Source organism: Dichotomopilus funicola, assembly GCF_033296635.1.
Source record: "Dichotomopilus funicola strain CBS 141.50 unplaced genomic scaffold C8A04scaffold_11, whole genome shotgun sequence".
Lineage (NCBI taxonomy): Eukaryota > Fungi > Ascomycota > Sordariomycetes > Sordariales > Chaetomiaceae > Dichotomopilus > Dichotomopilus funicola.
Window position 1 is genome coordinate 255,207 of NW_026944032.1, and position 22,045 is coordinate 277,251.

The 22,045-nt window shown below is 53.6% G+C and overlaps 6 protein-coding genes across 6 annotated transcripts; 4 read left to right on the forward strand and 2 right to left on the reverse strand.

Annotated features, from left to right (window-relative positions):
- Positions 1-33: 33 nt before the first annotated feature.
- Positions 34-2,790, reverse strand: C8A04DRAFT_10151 (HAUS augmin-like complex subunit 6 N-terminus-domain-containing protein; the record flags this gene model as incomplete). Its single annotated transcript, XM_062776484.1, has 4 exons — positions 34-199; positions 254-449; positions 564-881; positions 960-2,790. The coding sequence occupies 4 exons, from the start codon at positions 2,788-2,790 to the stop codon at positions 34-36; spliced, it is 2,511 nt and encodes an 836-aa protein (XP_062639384.1).
- Positions 2,791-3,890: 1,100 nt separating this feature from the next.
- Positions 3,891-4,736, forward strand: C8A04DRAFT_26174 (uncharacterized protein; the record flags this gene model as incomplete). Its single annotated transcript, XM_062779834.1, has 1 exon — positions 3,891-4,736. One exon carries the CDS (start codon positions 3,891-3,893, stop codon positions 4,734-4,736), a length of 846 nt encoding a protein of 281 aa, XP_062639385.1.
- Positions 4,737-6,400: 1,664 nt separating this feature from the next.
- On the forward strand, positions 6,401-7,843 carry C8A04DRAFT_26175 (glycoside hydrolase; the record flags this gene model as incomplete). Its single annotated transcript, XM_062779835.1, has 2 exons — positions 6,401-7,093; positions 7,148-7,843. 2 exons carry the CDS (start codon positions 6,401-6,403, stop codon positions 7,841-7,843), a joined length of 1,389 nt encoding a protein of 462 aa, XP_062639386.1.
- A 2,740-nt stretch (positions 7,844-10,583) lies between these two features.
- Positions 10,584-12,052, forward strand: C8A04DRAFT_35298 (putative pectate lyase; the record flags this gene model as incomplete). Its single annotated transcript, XM_062783116.1, has 7 exons — positions 10,584-10,729; positions 10,791-10,966; positions 11,026-11,132; positions 11,193-11,311; positions 11,376-11,552; positions 11,634-11,741; positions 11,893-12,052. 7 exons carry the CDS (start codon positions 10,584-10,586, stop codon positions 12,050-12,052), a joined length of 993 nt encoding a protein of 330 aa, XP_062639387.1.
- Positions 12,053-12,582: 530 nt separating this feature from the next.
- C8A04DRAFT_35299 (kinase-like domain-containing protein) lies at positions 12,583-14,038 on the reverse strand (the record flags this gene model as incomplete). Its single annotated transcript, XM_062783117.1, has 3 exons — positions 12,583-12,651; positions 13,152-13,837; positions 14,014-14,038. 3 exons carry the CDS (start codon positions 14,036-14,038, stop codon positions 12,583-12,585), a joined length of 780 nt encoding a protein of 259 aa, XP_062639388.1.
- A 4,009-nt stretch (positions 14,039-18,047) lies between these two features.
- C8A04DRAFT_26178 (uncharacterized protein) lies at positions 18,048-19,364 on the forward strand (the record flags this gene model as incomplete). The annotated part of the gene is made up of 1 exon (XM_062779836.1): positions 18,048-19,364. One exon carries the CDS (start codon positions 18,048-18,050, stop codon positions 19,362-19,364), a length of 1,317 nt encoding a protein of 438 aa, XP_062639389.1.
- Between the last annotated feature and the right edge of the window lie 2,681 nt (positions 19,365-22,045).

The window sequence follows — 22,045 nt, forward strand, 5'->3', positions numbered from 1 at the left end:
CCCACCCAAGCATGTAAACATATCCGCCCATCATCAATCCCAATACTCCCTCCTCGGCGTCCCCACCGGACTAGTCTTCAACTTGGGCCGACTCATAAACACCGCCTCATAATCATCCTCCCGCCCAGCATTCAACAACGCCTCTGTCAGCAACAGCGTCGTGTTCTGCCCATCCCCATCTCCGTCCCCATCTCCGTCCCTATCTCCATCCCTATTCCCATCGTCCCCGTCGCCTCCATTGCGATCATCCCACCCCTCTTCGTCGACAGCAGGGAAATAACTACCCCGTCTTGTACCCGTCGGCGTTGACGGCTGCTGCTGCTGCTGCTGCTGGTTCTGCGGCCGCAAAGAGCGCCGTCTCTCAAGCTGCGCTCGTTGTCTTGCAGGCTCCGAGTTGGCTATACTACGCCTCGTGCGCGCGGCAAGATCTTCGTACGGAAGGCGGTGATCTTGTACTGCACGACTTGGACTAGTCCGGTCGGGCGAAACAGGCGGTTCGGTTACGGTCGGAATGGGGGGTATACTGCGGTTAGTAACCGTCGTAGCGGTGGTAGATGCCCGACTACGTTGCGGCGTGCTGGGTGCCACGAGGACAGTATCGTCGGCATACTCCCCATCACTGTCTTCTCTGCTTGGCCCGGTGTCTGTTTCTTCGTCGAAGGCATCCTCGTCTACCGGCACGCGGAGGTTTGAGAGGGAGGTCTTGCGTGCCATGGATAGACGTGTGCGCTCGGCTAGGGAGAGGGTTCGGCGGACCTTTTTTAGGGGTGATGGGGAGGCTGGGATGGATGAGGTGAGGATGTCGGAGGCGAGGTCTTGGGTGGGGGAGATGGAGCGGTCTTCTGGGGAGGAAGGGGGTTCGGGGGAGGGGATGGTGGATTCTGGGACTTGTTGTTGTTGTTGTTGCTGTGGGAGCATTTCCGGATGGGATAGTACCGGTGGTGGGCGAGGGCGTGGACGGGGTGGTGAAGATGACGGGGATTGCTGGTGACGAGGAGAGGCAGGTAGACGAGTCGGGGGTGGTTTGGCTTTAGAGGCAGCGCTGAGTCTCCTCTCTGGGGCCGTTTTTGTCGGAGATTTCTGGATTGATTGTCTCCTAGTTGGTGAAGCCCGAGTATGGACTGTCGAAGCCCTTTTGATACGGGACGGCGTCAGCGGCTCTGTCTCCAAGAACGCGTGGTGCTCGTCATCAAAGGTCTTGGCCTTTCGCAAAACGGGCTCAAAGGCGCGCTCCTCCGACATCTTGATCGGATCGCGGCGAGACGGCGACGGGCGTAGAGGGAGCTCGGCGTGCTCGATATCGCTAATCTCCGAGATCACTTCCGATCCAGAGAGATCTTCTTCTGTCCTCACCCTTGGCCGTTCCAGTTGTGGGCGCTCAAAAAACGATGGAACTGCCTGCGTAGGTGGGCTGATCTTGGCCAGGTCCGCCTGAAGACCCTTGACCAGCGCCTCGTAGTGACTGTCAAGTTGCTTCGGCGCGGCACGCGGTAGTTTCTTCGGGCTCATCCGATCCAAGCGTAGAGTCTCGTGGGCTCTGAACCCGAGATCAATCCCCCTCTGCTTCACTTGCTCTTCCTGACCCTTCCTTGCCGACCCAGCCCCGGCTTTCCCAAACATGCGCTGCCGAAACCCTTGCCACTTCTGTAACCTCTCCTGCTGTCCTCTTACCCGGCCCTCAAGCTGTCCGACCAGACCACCAAACGTATCTTCTAGTTCAGCCAGCCGGCCGGTCTGCATCCGCCTCCACACCCTGTCATACGGGGCTGTGAGGACTCCATCTTTGTGAGACTGACTGTCGCCGTACAACAGAGCCTCCAACCATCGCTCGTCCCCGGTCCAGTTATTCCGCACGACACGGCACACCTCGCGCTGTTTCTCCTCCGCAACCGCCTGGTCTCGGCCCCGTCGCTTTGCTGCTTCCAACTCTCCCCTTTTCCTCACTAGACCCATCTCCTTCGCATCCAACAAGTCCGAAAACTCCCTAAACCTCACCCTCGCAGCATTCTTATCCTCCAACATCCGCCTCAACGACACCTTATGCGCCAGCACCAACACCCCCATCTCAGTCCTCCCACCAGTACCCTCCAACGCCATCCTCTCCGCCACAGCCGCCGGCGCATATCCCCCTCTCCCCTTCTTCCCCCTGCTTTTCTCAGCAACAACCTTCCTCAACACAGCAGCCGACAACCCCACCAAAACCTCCTCCAACCTCTCCCCCTTACACTCATCCAACATCCCCCGTCTCACCACCACCTCCCGTCCCAAAACCCCACTCTTCTTAACCTGTTCCAACCCCCTTAGCAGCGCCGCCCGTAAATTGACCGACTGCACCTGATCCTGCGGCGGGAAAAAGGGCTGTAATTTTGCGCGTGTCTCGTCGGCGTCCCAGAGGCGGAAGAGGTGGTAGAGTGCCCATTCGACGGCTTGGACGCGGCGTTTTTGGCTGGTGCCGTCGCGGGGTGTGCTGGTGAAGGTTGAGAGGGTTAGGTCGGGCCAGTCGGGGCGGCGGTCGAGGTTGAGGAGGCGGAGGTTGGTTAGGAAGAGGGAGAGGAGGGGTGGGGGGCTTAAGGGGATGGTTGTTGGGGCTGGCGCAGAGGTTGGTGGTGGCATTGTTGTTGTGGTGGTGGTTGTGGTCGATGTCGTCGCGGATGGCCCTCCCGCAGCGCGATTCCCACGGAGGGAAGCGCTCGGGGCCAGCTTGCGGTCGGATCCATTGGCGGCGGCGCTTGATGCGACCCTCGTCGACCTTGTCCGGCTTACGGTCGCAGTTCCGCTGAGATTCGCCATCGCGGCATTGTTACTCCGTTCAGGTGTTTGTGTCGAATGACGGTCGGGTAAAACGGGAAAAAAGAGTTTACGGAAAAATGGTGGGTGTTATATTGTGCGATTTCGATTGGCCCTTGGCCCATTCGGTTTGGAGCGGTCAAGTTTGTTTGTCGTCGGGAGGCCGAGGGCGCAACACGTGGAACATGCGGTCTGCAACAATTGCCTTGTCAGAAGCGCTCGCTCAGCCTTGCAGCAGCGCAATGCAGCGTCAACAATGGGACTCGGCCAAAGCGCAGGGGTGAAGTGGGGGTGTTCGGCAATTGGGCGATCAGTCAGATGAGATCTGTCAGGGTTAGGGTATGTGACAACAGGCCTTCGTCCAACTCTGCAAGTGATCTGATGATACAACTACTCGAATATTCAACTATGAAAGAGGTAAATTTTAAGACTCTTCCTTTGCTTCTATAATAATGACTGTCCAATGACTAGTTATCGCTTTTCGTGTGTCTCGGGCCTTAGCACCGTGTCTATTCGTTGTCCCCCAGAGCCAACATCAACAGTGTGGTCAAAGTATTGACTACATGTACTTCCCCTATAATTTTCCTCAAATTGTCAGCCCAGAACAAAGTAGTAGCGAACTTTGTATATTTTAACAGAAAGCCCAGTGCTGTGTTTGTAAGGCGGCTCCCTATCACACCACGGTTCCCGTTGTCACTATCCCCTACTTCGTCGAACAGCACGAGTCCGTAAATATTCGTCTCGGAAGAGGAAAAGCCAACCATATCCGTTCAAAATGTCATTCAAGCAGGATGTATCTCAATAACTCAGCCCGGCTCGCCTTGTTTCATCATCCCCAAAGTCGGTGTCCCCCATATGTCCCTGTCGCCCTGGAAATCGCAAATGTAGGCCACTCTCGCAGGCCATCTCGACCAACGCACCCCCCAAGCCTCAAGGCCACCAATGCAAAACTGGGAGGGAGACAGCACTGCCCGGTCTCCGACCAGCCATATCTCGAAGTGCAGTTTCCAGATCCCTATAAATCATTTAACCCTGCACAAAACGTCGACCCATCTCACCAAACCCACGACACCCTCCAAGCACCTGAGTATCCTTCATTTTTCATGTTGTTTTCCACAAGTCCGAGTAACACCAACATCTACCACCCCAACATCTACCACCCCAACATCTACCACCCCAACATCTACCACCCCAACAACCACTTCAACAACATCTACACCAACCCCTACACCACCAACCCCCACAACTTCCCACCCCCCCTCCCACCCCCCCAAAACGACCCAACAAACCAAAGTTTCTTCCTCCGCAACCTCCCCCCCAACACCACCGTATCAATCCTCCTCTCCTCCATCCGCGGCATAGGCCGGGTCTACTACGCCTCCGTCCGTCCGCCAAATCCTAATCCCAATACCAATACCAATAATCTGCCCGTCACACCTGGCAGTTGGAACGCTGGTGCCGCTGCGAGATTGGTATTCTTCGATGTTGAGGCTGCACATGTGTTTTGGGAGTTATACGATCGTGCGAAGGGGAAAGTCAGGTTTCCGTTTGTGGTTGGGGGGCAGGAGGTTGTGGTGGATAGGAATCGGATACGGGTTATTCCGTCTGCGTCTCAAGGGGAAGGGAGGATGCGGATGGGGTATTGTTCGCGGGTTGTGAGGGTTATGAGGGTTATGAAAGGGGGTGGGGAGGAGGATGATGACGAGGAGGAGTTAGATGTGAGAGGGATGTTGATGGCATTTAGTGCGAATTTTGCGTTTGAGATGGATGAGATTGTGGTGGGATTTGAGGAGAGGGTTGTGGCTGGGCCGGGGGGGAGGAGGGGGTTGGTGGAGGTGGTTGAGTTTCGGTTTGGGAGTTTTAGGGGGCAGGCGGAGTATGTTTATTTTGTTTTGATGGGACGGAGGGGGTTGGAGGTTTCGTTTGGGAGGGATCCTTGCGGTCTTTAACTACTAATTTTATAGTAGTCGAGGGATGTTCGAGAGACTCACGGATTTGGCGACGGCCCATCCGAGAGTCACTGGAAAGGTGCAGCTAGTTGGAAGGGTGGGAAGAAGAGATGGGTGGGTTTGGCACGATGTTATGTGTATGGAAATCAGGTCTAAGCTAGGCACGGTAAGACGGAATTTGTGGAGATGGAATCTGGGACTGGAGTTATGTCAGGGGAACGGCCATATTTCCTACATAGCAGTGTACTTCCTTACATAGATAGTAGTGTAGTTCCTTACATAGTAGTGTAGTTCTCGAGCACCTGCTCGATACCTCAAAGGTATTTCTAGGTGCGTCTGGAAGAGAAGTGCAGATTTGGGGTCGCAACTCGACAAGCCAATGAGATGATCATCGGAACTCAAATCGGGAAAGAGAGGCCCCGGCTTTCCGCGGTTGACCTTTTCTCCCCGCAGTGCCTTCATCGTCCACGATAACTCAAGGAAGCGAGTTTTACTGTAGTAATCAAAAAGATTTCGGTCACCTCAGTGATGTATTTGCTTGAGTCTAAAACTTTGCTTGCGTGCAAGGAAAGAAGCGCTCGTCGTCGCTCATCTGGCAAAACCTCGGAAATCCCCCCATATTCCCTCTGGCAGCTGGGAGATCTTCATTGACAGCCGCCACGCTTCTGCACGCCAGCGTTTAACTCCGTTGATCTCGCCCCCAACTCGGTAAACCTGAAACCCAACCCAGGGCCACCCCATCAGCTCCGGCCGCTTGGCGCCGCAAACCATGTTGAGATCGGTCGATTGTCATTTTCTTTACCCAGGGCGGAATATAAAAACAGGGATGGCGTTTTTGGCGCTGTTGGCCGTGATTTGAATCGTTTGCTGAGAGCTGTTTGGTTTCTTGTTTACACAGTCCTCGGCGCTCGAGGTTTTGGGGCAAAGTCTTCCTTGGCCAGTCTTGGTTTGGTCTTGGGCCGTCTTGGGTTTGTTTCCCTCCAGAGCGGATATGGAGCCAATCTCCCATCTCGATGAGAAGCGATCCGCGTTGTGCAAAACCGGCGGTTATGGCACGACAACAAGTTAACAACGGAGGGAGAGTGGCCACTTGCTTTCCCCCAGGTTGTCGATGTCTCGGTCTCAAACAACTCAATCAACAGATTCATGCCCACTCCCTCGGGCGCCTGCTTTTTGCAACGCATCGGCCGCGGCTAACCATTGGCGGCACGGGTGTTGGTCTGGATTCGCAGGTGCTTGGCGCCACGCTTTCCAGGGGACATTGTGCTCTTGGCAGACGCAATGGCGGTACAGAACGGGGCGGAAGAGCCCATTCCAAGACTCCCAAGAAGCTCTTGGTTGGTGGCTATGCTCCAGCCCCTTTTCGGCCGTTTTTTGGTTTTAAAATGTTTGCCGTGCCGGGAAACCCGTTCCATCCGGTTTTTTGTTTTTGACCAGACCACCAACACCGTCGCTTCCTCCTTCGAAGTCAATCGCTCCTCTTCAGGTTGTTCCTGCCCTTCAACTCCTGGCCTAATCGCTCGTTTGATGGCCATTTGACTTTCTAGACTTTAATCGTTTTCTCAATTTTCCTTTTTTTCGCGATCCATCCCTGTAACCAGGACCCCGTAATTGCAACATCCGAAACCACGACGACAACAGTCACAAACAACAATTCTTTTACCATGAAGACTGCCACTCTGTTGACCGCATTGGCGGCCACTGCCGCGCACGCCAGCCCGACGTTGAACGTCAAGGCGAAGGCGCGCGCCACCGAGCTTGAGCCCATCACCGTGAAGGGCAACGCCTTCTTCCGGGGCAATGAACGTTTCTACGTCCGTGGTATCGACTACCAGCCCGGCGGTGCGGCCGGCAACGTCGACCCCCTGGCCGACCCCAAGGTCTGCAAGCCGGATATTGTCAAGTTCAAGAAGCTCGGCGTCAACGTGATCCGCGTGTACTCGACCGACAACTCCAAGGACCACGACGAGTGCATGAACGCGCTGGCCGACGCCGGCATCTACGTCGTGCTCGACGCCAACAACCCGCTCTACTCCATCAACCGCGACAAGCCCCAGGGCACCTACAACACCCCCTACCTGCAGAGCGTGTTCGCCACCATCGACGCCTTTGCCAGCTACACCAACACCATGGCCTTCTTCTCCGGCAACGAGGTCATCCACGACAAGACCAACACCACCCTGGCGGCCAAGTACGTCAAGGCCACCGATCGCGACATGCGCCGCTACATCAAGGCCCGCAACTACCGCAAGATCCTTGTCGGGTACTCGGCCGCCGATGTGTCTACCAACCGCATGCAGACTGCCCAGTACTTCAACTGCGGCTCTGACGAGGAGCGCAGCGATTTCTTCGCCTTCGTATGTTCTCTATCTCACACATCCTAGAGGGAATATGTTGACTAACACCCGTAGAACGACTACTCCTGGTGCACCTCCGACTTTGTGACCTCGGGCTGGGACAAGAAGGTCAAGGACTTCACCGGCTACGGTCTCCCCCTGTTCCTGTCCGAGTACGGCTGCACCGCCAACAAGCGCGACTTTGGCGAGCTCAGCGCGCTCATGTCCGACAAGATGACCTCGGTCTACTCCGGCGGTCTCATGTACGAGTACAGCCAGGAGCCCAACAAGTTCGGCATCGTCGAGATCGCGGGCGGCCAGGACAACGGCAGCCGCGACCAGACCGGTGCCCGCAAGGAGCTGGACGAGTTCGCCGCTTTGGCTGCCGCGCTCAAGAAGTACCCCGCCCCGACTGGTGATGGTGGCTACACCAGCACCACCAAGTCTTCCGCCTGCCCCACCAAGGATGCCAACTGGGCCCTCGACACCACTGAGCTTCCTGAGATCCCGACTGGTGCTCTCAAGTTCTTTGACAACGGTGCCGGCAAGGGCCCCGGCCTGAACGGCCCCGGCTCGCAGTGGGCCACCGACCAGGCCTCCCCCAGCGACAGCCAGGGCGGCTCCGGCTCCGGTACCGGCACCGGTTCGGGCTCTGCCGAGTCCTCGTCTAGCGCGGCCATGCGCGGGACCGTCCCTGCGTTCAACATTGCGCCGCTGGCTGTGTCGGGCGTGGTGCTGCTTTTCACGATGATTGGTGCTGCGGCGTTGTAAAATGCGTCTGGTATCTGTCTATCAGTTGAGGAGTAGATGCATAGGGGTAGTGCTGTGGTGGTGATTGGGGGTTTCGTGGGGTTGTTTTCATGCGGTGTTCTGTGGCGGGGGGGCGGTTTTTGAATTGGCTGCCAACTAAATTAACTTTTTTTCATTAATATACGCTACACAGTAATACACGATGCGGTGTTTATGCTTCGAAGTGCTACATGTCTGGTTTTCTGTTTCCCTTTTGTGGGGGGACGGGAGTCTCGGGGATGGCGTTTGACGTCACTCTGCGTGTTGTTCTATTTCAACTTCTATTTGGGCTTTTGCGTCCAAAAAGCTGGCTTTCCATCTACTTCGCCCTTTGCGACACCAGCCTAGCGTTGAGTTGAAGAGACTGGCGATCAAGAACGCCTCGTTTCCAATAAGGTGGTCCGGTAATTATCGTGTGGCAAGTCATTAATGACTTGGATTTACCCTGCTCGCAATTACTTGATGCTTGTTCGGCCGATCGATCTGTCCGAGCGTCCGAGCAGACGTAAGTGCGAGCAGGATACCAGAGACGTTATTCGACGTATTAACGCTCAATCTGCCAGAAATTGTTTTCACTAGGCTGGTATCAGGTTACTAAGATCTTCAGACAATGAAGCATGGGTTGAGCATTAATATCTGGACGAAGGAAGTAGGGGCAGACGGTACTGCTTTCTGGTAATTGTAAGTCCCAGCCGAGAAAACAAGATACTTGGACATCTCAGTTTTTGAGATACCTAGCAAGCAGTCTCAGTCCGGAAATGAAGTAGAAGAACGATACTTGTTCTCCACGCTGGTGCTTCCAGAACTGTCAACAACAAAACACTCTGCCCATCCACCAGACATTTTCCACATCCCAGCAGTTCAGTTGATGTTGCCTGACTGCCCTCCCACCTCACAAGCTCCATCCCAAAACCCAGCTCTTGCCAATGCCCTCCCACCAACACAGCACTATATACACTATATATACCACTTTCCCCAACTCCCAACTCCCCAACCCGCCTGCCAATAGCACTACAAACCGACCAACACCTGGTGCCCGCTGAGGTGAGTTTGCCTCAGGCGTCGGTCGCATCATTTAACCCCCTTACCCTACTATGTACCTAAACCGGGGGTAACCAAGTCTTGAGCGTCGAAGAGTTCGCAGGCACCCCCCTCTCCCTCCCTCATTGCACACACCCGAGGGAAGGGGAGAGAAGAGAGAGGGCATGGATGGCTTCGGAACCGAAGGCGAAGCAAATGTACCTACCCCCGCTGATATACGACATACTTAAGGTGCTTGGGGGGACTTTTCGTAACTGTTAGATTTGGGTACCTCTACTGGCCTGGCGGGTGGGAACAGGAGGGATGGGTTGGTGAGTTTTGCTGTTTTTGGTGTTTACTTCTTCTGTTTTTTTTTTTTTTTCTTTTTTTTTGTTGCACCTGATAAAAATACAGATTAGAATCGATTGATACTCACCGACTGAATCAAAGCCTTCCGTTAAATTTGCACAGAGACATCCCAGCGACGACGTGATGACTATGTACATGATTATTGCGTAGGTTGTGGTTTAAACACTCATTTGGTTCACAGACACGGGAGCGAACTGGATTGGAGTACAATGAAAAGAACGAGATCAATGATTGCTGGAATTAATGATGGATTTGCTTTACTGCTATTCTCACTCACTTACACAGGAATAGTAGGAGGTGGGTTAGTGTTGGGCTTCTTGATGATCCGACTGACGAACAACCCCCTTTCTCGGTAGGCCGCCCTCACAGCCGTTGGGACCGCTTGCCTTCTCCAGTTTGGGTCTATAATATTGTTACCTGTTATCGTCAATCTTAAAAGGCCCGCCAATGTACAAGCAAGTGTAGTCTTATGAGTGATTAGTCCTATCGCAGAGACAAGGACCCGCCCTCCCCAAAACGCCTCGAGAAAACTAACCCGGTTCCTGGGTCAAACCCCCCACACCACCAATTACCCTACCGTGACCTCCGCAAGAATTCCCCGTTCCCGAAAACCTCAATCCACACTAAAACGCAAAAAAAGATCCATCTCGCCCGGCAAACGGAGAAAAGGCGGATTGGTGGGGAATTTCCGCTTGGCACGCCGGCCCAATCGATTGCTTCAACCCAGTGGTAAACAATCATACGGCTAGCCGAAGAAGGACCACCTCGGGGAAGAGTAACCGTCGCTTCGGGAGGTCGGTAGTATTGCTCGCCGCCGGATCGTTCCTAATGAGGCCAAGAGTGTGGGGAAGGGACAAGATGCATGAAACGGTGAAGCGACCTGCGCCTTGGCATGTGACATTGTTTGGAGGTATCGCGAGACTAGATTGGAGGGTGATCATCGCCGTTGTCTCCGGGGGGAGGGGGGCCGAAAGAGGATTTCGTGAGGTTGTGGGGGTTTGTCTTGGATATTTGGGCAAGTAGGTTTGCTTGTGGTTTTGTCAGAAAAACCTCTAACTCGTCTAGCGAAACGAAGACGGCGGAGGGAGGCGACCGAATGCGACGGTTGGAGAATTCTCCGACGATGGATTCTGGGGATGGTTACTTCGAAGGGAACCGTGTATGGAGTCTAGCGAAGAAGCTAGTACTGACGACGGTCGAGCTTTGGCCGAGGAAACACGGAGATAAAGTGTTCATCGTCCCTTCTTACCTGATACTCAGTTAGAACCGAGCAGCACTACTTTTCCCGGGTCCAATACAGAACTCATTCTCTGTATATAGTTCCAGAGACACCATGAAGCTCCTCACCTTTGCCTCCCTCCTCGTGCTGGCCACGGCCACTCCAACCCCAACCCAGCCCGAGTCCGGGACCCCTATTCTTGCCAAACGAGCGGGTATTTCAGACGCCGCCAACCTTGGCTATGCCACTCTCAATGGAGGGTAAGTCGGCCCGTTTCGACAAACCCCCCCAGACCACATGCTAATAGAACTCTGTGTCTAGCACCAAGGGCGGGTCCGGCGGCACCGTGACCACCGTCTCGACGCTGGCACAGTTCACCGCAGCCGCCGACGAAAAGAACAGCAACCCCACCATCATCGTCGTCAAGGGTGTGATTACCGGCAGCGCAAAGGTTCGCGTCGGCAGTAACAGGAGCATTATCGGCCTGCCTGGATCCGGTGGGTTTGCCATCCTTCGCTGTCCACTCAAATATGAATTGCTCACACCTTTGAGCCAGGCTTCAAAGGAGTCGGTCTCCATTTCCGACGACAAAGCAATCTTATTCTGCGCAATATTGTTTCGTCGTTCGTCGAGGCAGACCAGGGCGACGGTCTGAAAATCGAGGTATGAAAAACGGCTCGTGCCTGGGGAGCGATTGATTAGCTGATGCGAGCGGAATGATAGGAGAGCACAAACGTCTGGGTTGACCACTGCGAGTTCTATTCGACGCTCAATGTCGACAAGGACTTTTACGACGGTCTGGTTGACTCCTCCCACGGCTCAGACTTTATCACCATTTCCTAGTAAGTCCACTCGGTCTTTGGGCTTCGACCCGCCCGACAAGAAAATCGCTGACGCTGCAAATAGCACCTACTTCCACGACCACTGGAAGGCTTCGCTCGCCGGTCACAGCGACAGCAATGGCAGCGAGGACAAGGGAAAACTACACCTCACCTACGCCAACAACCACTGGAAGAACATCAACTCCCGCGGTCCGCTGCTGCGCTTCGGCACCGGCCATGTGTACAACTCCTATTTTGAGAAGTAAGTCAACTTTCTTGCATAGCTAATGTCTCAGAGAAAAGAAAAAAAACTAACCGACGCCGCACTTTGGCTTTCCTCCAGTATGAGCACCGCAATCAACTCGCGTATGGGCGCCCAGGTGCTTGTCCAGAGCAATGTCTTCAAGAACGTGACCGTGCCCATTACTAGCCGCGATTCGGACGAAATTGGGTGGGTTCAACATTCTCAATCCCCTCCTTCCCCTGAATTCCTTCTTTTTCCCCTTCTTTTTTCTTCTTCTCTCTCTCTTTCTCCCTTCGTTATTATGCTTTTCTTTTCTTTCACATCCCGCAGCGACTGACTCTCCGATCCACACACCTAGCTACGCCACGGTCATCGACACCAACCTCGGCGGTGGTCTCAATGACTGCCCTGCTGGTAACATGTCGCCAACCTCGGTCGGATATTCCTACACGCTTCTCGGCTCGGCGAGCGTGCCCGGAAAGGTTCCTGGCGAGGCCGGCGCTATCTTGTCGTTTTAACTGCTAGGTCGGACGGTGTACGCAGAAAGAGACACGGGAGATGCTGGTCGGGACGATGTGGCTATGCGATGCGGCATGAGTGCCGTAGTTTCTGGACGGGATCAAAGGATGGTTAACTCGCCGCATGGGAAAAATAGTCGGGCTCAAGAGAGACCCAAACTCAACCTCGGTGAGGTCTCCGTCAAGATTGCCCTTGCTGGGAAGTCATCCACTTGTTGTGGAGCTAAATTAAGACCGACTGTTTTGCCCTGCTCTTGCCTTCAATGCCCCAGATGCTCCCAAAGTTCCGGGTGCCCCCTTCAATACCCCTGCTTTGGGCGGAGGCATCAGTTTGGCACGATCCCCATTCCTTGGTTCCCCTGTCGCGGGCTCGGTCGCCTCTCCGTGGATCGCCACATCGTGGGATGCAAGTGATCCGCATGCATGGGCCCAGGGAAACCAGGGTCCATTTGCAGACAATTTTGTGCAGACCGAGTGCAGCATCATCCCAAATGTCAGCCCCGTACCTCGAACCTGAGAGAAAGTCAGCTTCAGTCTGGAAAAATTAGTAAAAACCAATGATCATACGTCGGCTGTGGAGCAATAATAAAGAGAGACTTCTGTACATTTATCAATGGCACGAGCTCAATTTTCAAAGCAATCGGCGAAAAAATAAAGAAAATTGGGAGAAATCCTGTGGCAAGGATCCAGGGTTTCCCGCACGAGCGGCCTGGGCCGCTGAGGCGGCCCGGGGCGCGTGGCCCCTGCATCCGCGCTACTTGGATTGTTTCATAAGCTTTGTTTTGTTGCATGATCACCAAAAATATGCATATGTAACGAGCCCACAGAACAGATAACAAATATAATTCTTTTCCACTAGAGCGTCGCCAACGGCGGGCGCTAGCCTTCTCTCAAATTTTCCAAAAGGGCTTTGCGATGATATTGCCGGAACATAGATTGAGAAAGAAGTTACACGAGGTGCTAATTTTTGGAACGCGTCGAAACCGGGGAATGTGATCCCGAAGCCTGGCGCTGGTGTTGGTCCTGCATAATGTGACGGTGTTAGTGACAATAAAGAGGCTGGAGAAGAGACATAACCAAGGGAAATTTCTTTTCTTACTTCTGGCAGCAACTGGGATTGGAGAAAAGCCAACAGCGCATCCGTGTCGTCGTCCTCGTCGTCCACAGCCACCGATGGGCCTTTGCGTTTCCAGAACGGAAATTCAAAGGAGTCCGGATAGAAGCCACCAAACTCCCAGTCCACTATGGCCGCAATCTTGAGAGTCTCCGGGTTGACGATGATATTGTACTGCGAACAGTCGTTGTGACAGAACACGTATTCCTCTCGCTCAGATTGACGCAGGCCGGACCAGTCTTCCCTCTCGGTCTCGTCTATCACACGATACGGCGGAACAACAATTCCTGATGGCCCACCTAGCCGAGACGACTTGAGCGTCTTGAGTTGAGCAAGGTAGCCCTCCAGTTCGGTAATCACCAGCCCCTTCTGGTGCTCTGGCAGCTCCGCCATGCTGACACCCTCGATGTACTCGGTGATGAGGTAGTAGGCATCGTCGTCTTCGAAGTCGCAGTAGACAGAAGGAACCGGAATGTCGGTGTGTTGACGAATGAAACGGAGGGTGTCTGCCTCATTCTTCAAGGATTCCTTTCTGAATCGTGGAACGTGAATGCCGTGGGGACTATGAATGAATTCGTGGGCCCGAAGGCAGCGTTTGATGAAGGCATTTCCGCGGCGATAGTACTTTCTGTCGTGCGTGGTACCCGTACAGCCATCTTCAGAAGTCAAGCCTGTCAAATTCAGGGGCGGAAGAGCTGGTGGTCTTGATCTTGGCATGGACATGCTGGGCCTGGGTAACGAAGTCTGGTGATAATTCAGAAGGGAGAAATGTCGTCTGTGTTCTCATATACCCTGTTATAGGGTGGCGTGGTATCGTGAGGTGTCTAGGCGACCGGCGCCTGGGTACCCTGAGTGGGTGGCCCAACGGGCATGGCGAGCGGGGAGGTCGAGAGGGTGGAGTGAGCCTTGGGGCGTAGGGCAGCTACTTCCGACTTTGGCCGCCGATCGCGGGCGCTGCAGGTCTGCAGCAACTTTCGGGTTGTACTAGAGACTGAGGCTCCGTTCCGAGTCGTCCCCGGAGTTGCACTGGTGTAATCTTGCCGCACTGGGGCTTGGCCGGACGAGGAATCACGGCAGAGAGCTCGGGGTTTGGGGGTCAGGACATCAACGAATGAAGCAGCACCGAGGACAAGTCGGTTCGTCCAACGTGGCGGAGGCCGCGGGGGGCGCTGGTTGAATGTTTCGTTTCATATTCCCTAGACGCTGACCTGAACAAATGCGGAGGCGAATAATTCTCTCGTGGAGATGTTGAAAGAACTGGCCGCGGAAAGGGGAAAGTTGAAAGATCCGCCGAAGAATGTAGGATTAAAATCAAATTCAACTGAGAGTTCCGTAAATTCTTCCTTTCTTCATTCGCAGAGGAAAAGAAGATGGAGGAGGGAACTCTTGAGGACGGCACAAGAGGTTGCAATCCACACCCCCTGGGCGCTAAATTTTCAGGGAAGTCACGGGGCGGGAAGGCAGATCCGGCCGCCTAACAAGAGTGAGAAACAAGCAAAGCCCGCGCCTTCCGTTCCTCCAAGCTTCAGCTCATCGCTGTCGTCGATTACTAGGGGCACCGGGTCTCGGGGAATTCAAGTTTTCTTCGGGTTTGAGTCTGGGGCGCGTTTTGATGCCCCACGAGGAGTTCATGCGGCCCGAACTTTGAATTGCGGTGGTTCGGCCAACGACCAGAAGATTTCGACATCGGGTCGAACCTGTTAGGCCAACTGTCGTCTGAATGCCGAGAAGGAGCGACTCAAACCGAGCGGGGCGACGGTTGACCACTGACAAGGCCCGGGGGGTGTGACTCGTGGGTGCCCTGCCCTGCCCAGCTCTGTCACGCCTTAGGCACCGTTGCCAGCCGTGGTGGATTGAATGCCGGGGCCCCGGGGGTGTCTCCCTGGCCTTCGATTTGCGGGAGAAGGACCTTCGCCGCCGGCCGGTCTCAGGCTAGGTAGACCGGACAGGGTCAGTCATTGGCCCTGCTCTCGATCGCCTTATTCCGTGGCTTCCTCCCGGGCTAGGCGCGGAAAATCAGACGACGCCTTGCCAAATTCTTGTGGGGATGGTTTGGGCCGACCACATCCCCGCAACCTGGAAACGACCTCACCAGGGAAAGCTGGACATCGACGTGGACCAAACCCAATTATTGGTTTTCTTTTGGCCTAACTCCACGATTGGGCTGCCAACACTTGTTGTTCCCCTGGTCTAGGTCGCACCCTATGAGTTTAGCCCGTCATGTTGCTCACATAATTAAGGCTGATTTTCCACGCAACCCTTGCTTATTTGGTGGATAGCAGACTCACACTAGCCTTGACGGATGTTTTGAAACTGTCTCAACTTAGCTAGGCTCGACAGCTGCACACATCCTGTGGTAATATTTCTCCATTCTCGTTCGATTTGAGCTGAGTTTCCCCTCACGGCTCGCGGGATCATTCGCATGTTTGACTGAGGAACGGCCGCATAGGGGCAGAATTCCGACAGACAGAAAAATATGGGAATTCAATAATCCTGTGCGCACGGGCGATTGCTGGGCGCGTCGAGACTCAGGACTCATCCCCCGCGGCACGCGCGTTGCCACCACAGTTTTTGGTCGTCCGGTTAGTTGCATACACGACCCAGTTGTCCCCCACGTTCCCACGCAACAACCAACATGCAACACTGGGGTTCCCCAGCCACCGCCGGGATCAGGGTTCTTGGGAAAGAGGAGCCATCCGATGGCATTCTGCACGTAACCTCAACCTCTTAACTAAACCCATGTTGTTCCACATTGCATACTCACAGGATGCAATTAATGATGTTCGAGTTGATGGCCCAACGCCCCCAACAAGGGTGAACGGAAACAACTAATTACAGTTTGTCGGAAAGCCACAATGAACCTTGAAACACCTCACCTCGCTCGGCTATTTGTGAAAAGATTGAAAGCTTATTCGAACTCAGAAATGACGCCGCCCCAGAATATCTTACCGGGGATAGTGCTTCCCTGTAAATACGGCCTATCCTCTAATGACACAATCAACCAGAATCTCAAATATAAGGAGGCCCAGTCGTTGTTAACTATGTTGAACCAGTTCAAGGGGAGTTACACAAGAGTTGTCCAGGGAACAAGAACAAACCATGATCAATCTTGGGCGTATGTGCTTGAAGATAAGAATGTTCATCACCTAATCAAGGAGACGGGACGAGAAAACACCACGCCAGGGGAAGAATATCCATCTATCATTGTCAGAAATCTACTGTTATGGCCTAGTTGTCTTAATTTGTAAATAATAATAAAAAGAAAACGTTCTCCTAAATCACCATTTGAGCTGGGATCATTGTCCACGTCCATTTTCGAGGCACCTTTTACCAAAATCACGACGCCCGTATTATTTTGCTTGCTTTTTGTGGTTGATTGAGGAAAACAGGTTCCTGATTCTACAATTACAATAGGCACTTGGCTCAAGCACACGAACCCAACCAACTTGGCATGTGACAATGGTTTCTGATTCGGATAAGAGGCCTTTCCCAACTATCCGAAGCGCAGGACGGAAGATCTCGGAAGGGTGTTGCTCCCAAATGCACCCTCATATGCATCGAAGGTGCTGGATTGAGTATTCCGTCTCTAGAAACTCGAAGTTGGTTCTTATAGAGGACGTTGCAAAGGGCACGGGTGGGTTTCTGTGTGCTCCGGCTGGCCAACGCTGGTACGGTTGCAGAAAATACGGTTGGATATAGAATGTTCTCGCATCAAGAATTGGCATCCATCTTGCATTGAACTAGAAATCTGGTGGAAGAGAAGGACGTCCGTGTTAGTTTCGTTGTTGGAAGGTTTCGAGATCTGTGTTAGGTTCGACATGCACGCTTTGACAAGGATGGAAGGAGCGAGAGATGTCTACAATACCTGCATGCAGACTGCATTTATATCTACCAGACCTTTCGACTGTGCCCAGAACTCTCAATCTAATATATTCCACCACGCCTTGAGCATATTCCACGCACAGAAATCTAACCTAATACCTGCAGCAAATGCGTCCAAACTCTGTCTTATGACTCAAAAGCATGGAAGCTTTACGTACAAACGCAAGGTTAAGGAAGGTAGGGTTTCTACAGAACCTACCAGAGTCGAAACGAGCCTTCTGCTTTTGGGGGGATTCATGGCTTGGGAGCCGCCTTCTGGAAAAGTATAAATACCTGGCCCCCCTCCCACTTTCGAGCTCAGTCTTCTTTTTCATTTCCCATCACACATCCATTCAGTCTTCGTCTTCTTTTCCTCCCTGCTCCTTTCTTGTTTAGACTTCCACTAGACAAGAAACAAAACACCCTTCCGGCGCGGTCCGTCTCAATCTTAAAGAGACAAATAACAAGTAAGTCACTCTTTTCTTTTATCATTCACCTTGTCTTTACTTTCTCTTCACTTCATTCCTATCATATCATCACCTTGTCCCCGACCTATCATACATCACTTCATCTCCCCCTTACCACCACCTTGTCCTTACTCTCTCATCACTTCATCCCTATCTTATCATCACCTTGTTCCCGACATATCATACATCACTTTATCCTTCCTTTCCTTATGTCATCATCCCTACCTTACCACCGCCTTGTCCTCAATCTATCATCACACTATTCCTACCTTACCATCACCTTATCCCCCCCATCCTCACATCATCCCTCTACCTTACCACCAACCTATCATCACACCATCCCTACCTTACTATCATCACCTTTCTCTCTTTTGTCATCACCCTATCCCTCACTTATCAACACACTATCCCTACCTTACTATCACCTTTTCCTTCACCTGCTTGCCATCATATCCCTCCCTGACTACCATCACCTTATCCGCCTCAACCTATTCTACCCTTTTCATCGCTGTTCATAACACTGACCCTTGGCTTTCTTCTTTCTTCAGACAACATGGTGCCGATGCGCCTGTTGTTCGCGGCCCTCGTGGCCTTTCTCGCTTTCGCGGTCGGCTCGCCGACCACAATCTCGGCACTCCTGGGAGCGCCCCCGGCGGCCTCCTCCGCCTTCTCTGTCGTCCTCGCGGCGGCTTTCTCTCTGGTCGCCGCGATGGCGACCACGACTCTCGCTCGCGGCCTCGGCCGCTCTCGGTTCTCGCTCCGGGCACTGGCATCGCTCGCCATGCCCGCCCTTCTCCTCTCGGCCGTCCTCTTCGTCGGCCCTGCTTCTGCGGCTCCGTGGAGCACTGACCTCTGCGTCAGGCCCACGTCGGTTGGTGCGTCCTCCGAGGGCGCACCGTTCACCCTCCTCGCGGAGGCCGGCTCTTCCGTCCGGATGTTGCGACTCTTCCGCAACAACGGTCGGGATGGCTACCTCCGTGGTCTGGTTGTCGTCTTCTCGGACGGCACCGAAATGCGCGCCGGCGTCCGCAAAGACCAATTTGCGGAGCTGACTCTGGAGGACGATGAGGTCATCACCGGGATGACCTTGTGGTCCTTCACGCCACGCCACCGGTGGACCAAGTCCGCCAAATCGGGTCCCCGTGTCGGCCGCATCGACGTGTCGACAAACCAGCGCTCGTGGGGTTACGGCGTTGACAGCACGGCCAAGCTATCCAGCAAGGCTGTCAACGTCGGCTCCGGGTTGCTGGTCGGTTTCCAGGGTCGCGCCGGCGATGACCTGGACCAGGTTGCCCCCGTCTTCCTCCGGACTCTGGAGAGCTCCGTCGTCGACGACATCGTCTTCGACAAGCCCGCCGGTTCCGAGGGACTTCGCCTGGTGACCCTCCGAGAGGGCACCGCCGTCTTTGCCGGAACGCCATACTCGTGGCAGTTTTCCGGCTCCGAATCCCGGGACGCCTCGACGGCCTTCGCCAGCTCGACAACGAACGCGCTGACGATCGGGACGACGTTCAAGGGTGCCGCGCTCCCCGCCATCATCGACGGGGGCATCGAGGCCTCTTGGACCTTCACCGCCGGCACGACGATCACCCGGACCCTCGACCGTTCGGCCACTCTGTCGTGGAGCACGTCCATCGACATCAGCGAGAGTAATCCCGCTGTGACGTGCTCAGCCATGGTTTGGGAAGGTCACCTCCGGCTCCGCTGGACGGGGACCCAGACCGTGGTTGCTGGTGGTGCCGTTTCGTCTTTCCCTGCGACGGGGATCCTCAACCACGTCGCCTACGGAAAGGTCGAGACGTCCTGCCGTCCCGCCGCCGCCGTTTCGTCGTCGTCCTCCCGCCGCGTCCGCCGCGCCTTCGCGGCTTAGGCCGTGGTCGTCTTCTCCTGGAATTCGGTTTCGCCAGTTGAGTTCCTCGTGTGAACTCCTGGCTCGGTCTGGGTCCTGCCTGGTCGAGGTCGCCAACGGAACTCTCGGCAGGGCCTGGACCGTTGGGGGATTTTTTTCTGGCTGGCCCGGTTGAGGTCTTGCGGGAACTTCTTGGCTGGCTTTTTTCTTTTTTTCTTTTTGTATATACCTGTTGAGTTCTCCTAGAGAACTCCGGTATGTAGATACCTTTTGTGTTTTTGTGGAGTAGTGGGTAGAGGTCTGGCCGGAACTCCCCCGGTTGTGTCTGGAAAAGGTTCTGGGTTCGGTCGAGTTCAAACTCGCAGAACTCCTGGCAGAGGGTTGGTGGATGGGATGTTGGTTGGGGGGAGGGGGCTAAGAGACTCCGAATAATAAGGTCGTGCTTGCCCCCGGGGGACTGCTGCAACTCTCCGACTCACCACTCGACAAACTTTGCAGCAGTTCTCACTGGGCGAGTACGGCCAACACTCGACAATTACGTCTCCTTGTCCTCCCCCTGGGTTCGATCGGATACCTCGCGACAATAACACCGTTCGGCCCTCGACTCTCAACATTCTCGACATACCAACAACTCTCAACCCTTAACTATTACGACACAACTCTCTATACTCAAATGACAAATATACAAATTTCCCCACTCAGTTTTACTTCATGTCGTGTGTGCTTGTTTGGTGAACTGACCCTCTTCTGTCAACATACAAACAACTCTCAACCTTGAACTATCAAGGTGCATTCTCTGTACTTAAATTACAAATTCACAAGTTTCCCCACTCAGTTCTCAATCATCTCGTGTGTGCTTGTGTGGTGAATATGTCTTGCTTTCTCTGTGCTTCTAGAATGAACCAGGTGCAGCATGTAATAACCGTGTAGTGTGTGCCTGCTGCACTTGTGACTGGATCTAAGTGACTGGCTCAAGTGTCTGAGCATGGAAATTAAGTCATCATATTCACATCTGGAATGAGGAAGAAAAAGGAATAAAGTAGGTGGCGCCGAGTTTGTTACGGCGGTTTGAGGTACGCTTTTCTTTTTTTGTCTTATATTTTGGCCCCCTCCATTTATTTTATCCTCGTGGTTATCCCCCTCTCCCCCTTTATTTTACAAAGCCCTATACCACCCTTATAACCCCCCCTCGCACTACTCCTTCCATCGCCCCCCGAAACCGTCCGGTCCGCGGATAGCGCAGTTGGGGGGGCCTGCGACTCGCAACAACGCTTGCACCCGGGTTCAATCCCGGGCCGAGCAGAAAACCACCCACCGGGTTTTCGTAGCTGCCTACCTTACTATTCCTTTGTTCCCTTACCTTACTTTGGGGCTAGAGAGAGGTGGGTAGTGAGCTTTTGGTTTATTTCTTCCCCTTTCATTCTTCTTGTGTTGAGATCTTTTCTTGTCTTTTTTTTCTTGTTCTTTGGGTATAAGATTTGGATCTGTTGGTTACGTTCATCGATTTCCTTTCCCGGGGGTCAGGTTACTGATGCGTTGGGATGCTCCTGGGTGTGGTAGTCTGCTTGTCGATGGGCGGTATAGCGCGCATGGATGGGTCAATGTGCTTATGGATAAGCTACTGTGCTCAATGGTGGGTGATGATAATGAGGGTGAGGTTGGATTGCGTTTTGCCGGTTGTTGGTTGTTATGTTAGACTTGAGGTGTTAGCGTGGCTTGGGTACAATCACAACCGTAGGTAGTTTCTCGATTTCCAATAGCTGAGTCATGAAACTTCGGACGGTTTGTTGGGTGTAGTTATTACGCTGTTTGGATTTGGATAGCATGAGTCATGGTATCTTGTTCTGGACTACGTAGCTTTCTTAGGTATCCTGGATTTACCGGCCCCAAATGATAGCTTGAACAAGAGTATCTGAGACATACAGTTCGAGGGGCATAGGACAGAAAAGATTTGAAGCTGTAATAGCTGATCAAGAAAGTATGTCCGGTTAGAAATACACTGTACCTTTGCTTAGTGTTTGACCTGAGGAGTTATTAAGGTTGAGTAAGCGGCCGTTCAGTTACGGTATCATTGGAAGTGGACCACCCTCATCTAGTATCGTGCATTGCCGACTGCTTGAATCGTATATTCTGTCGATTAGACGCCCTCGATTCGTGTAACGTTATGGCCGTTGGGAATTCTCTTTGTGATCTAGTCTCCGTATCTGCGTTGTCGGCGAGGAATGCAGCAAACGGGTCTACGCGTTCAGGGGTTATCCCCGCTTGTGGCCCAAGGTCGAGTAAGTGATGATTATACGGTAGAAGTTGAAACTGTTCTGTTTGGGCAATTTCGAAGCCCGTTAAAATTCCCTTGGCTTACATCGTAGCGTACCACGCCCTGTGGCATTCACCACGCCTTGTGGCATTCCGAAGTTGCATTCCTTGAACGAATCCAATCGGCTACAAGGTGGCATTACCTGCCTAAAAGGGACTGCATATGGCACATCAGAGGCTCTGCCGGGTGCTTCCCAGCTCCATCTTGGCGAAACCGCGGGAGGACAACCCCTCATTAGCCGCGATCGCGACAACAAACCGCGGGCAAGGGTCATAGAGGGATATTTAACCTCCAGCTGCCTCTTAGGACAAGAAGGACCACCATTCCTCACTCACCTCTCTTACACATACTTGGCTATCTATTTCTCGAACTTGAATTTGGACGACAT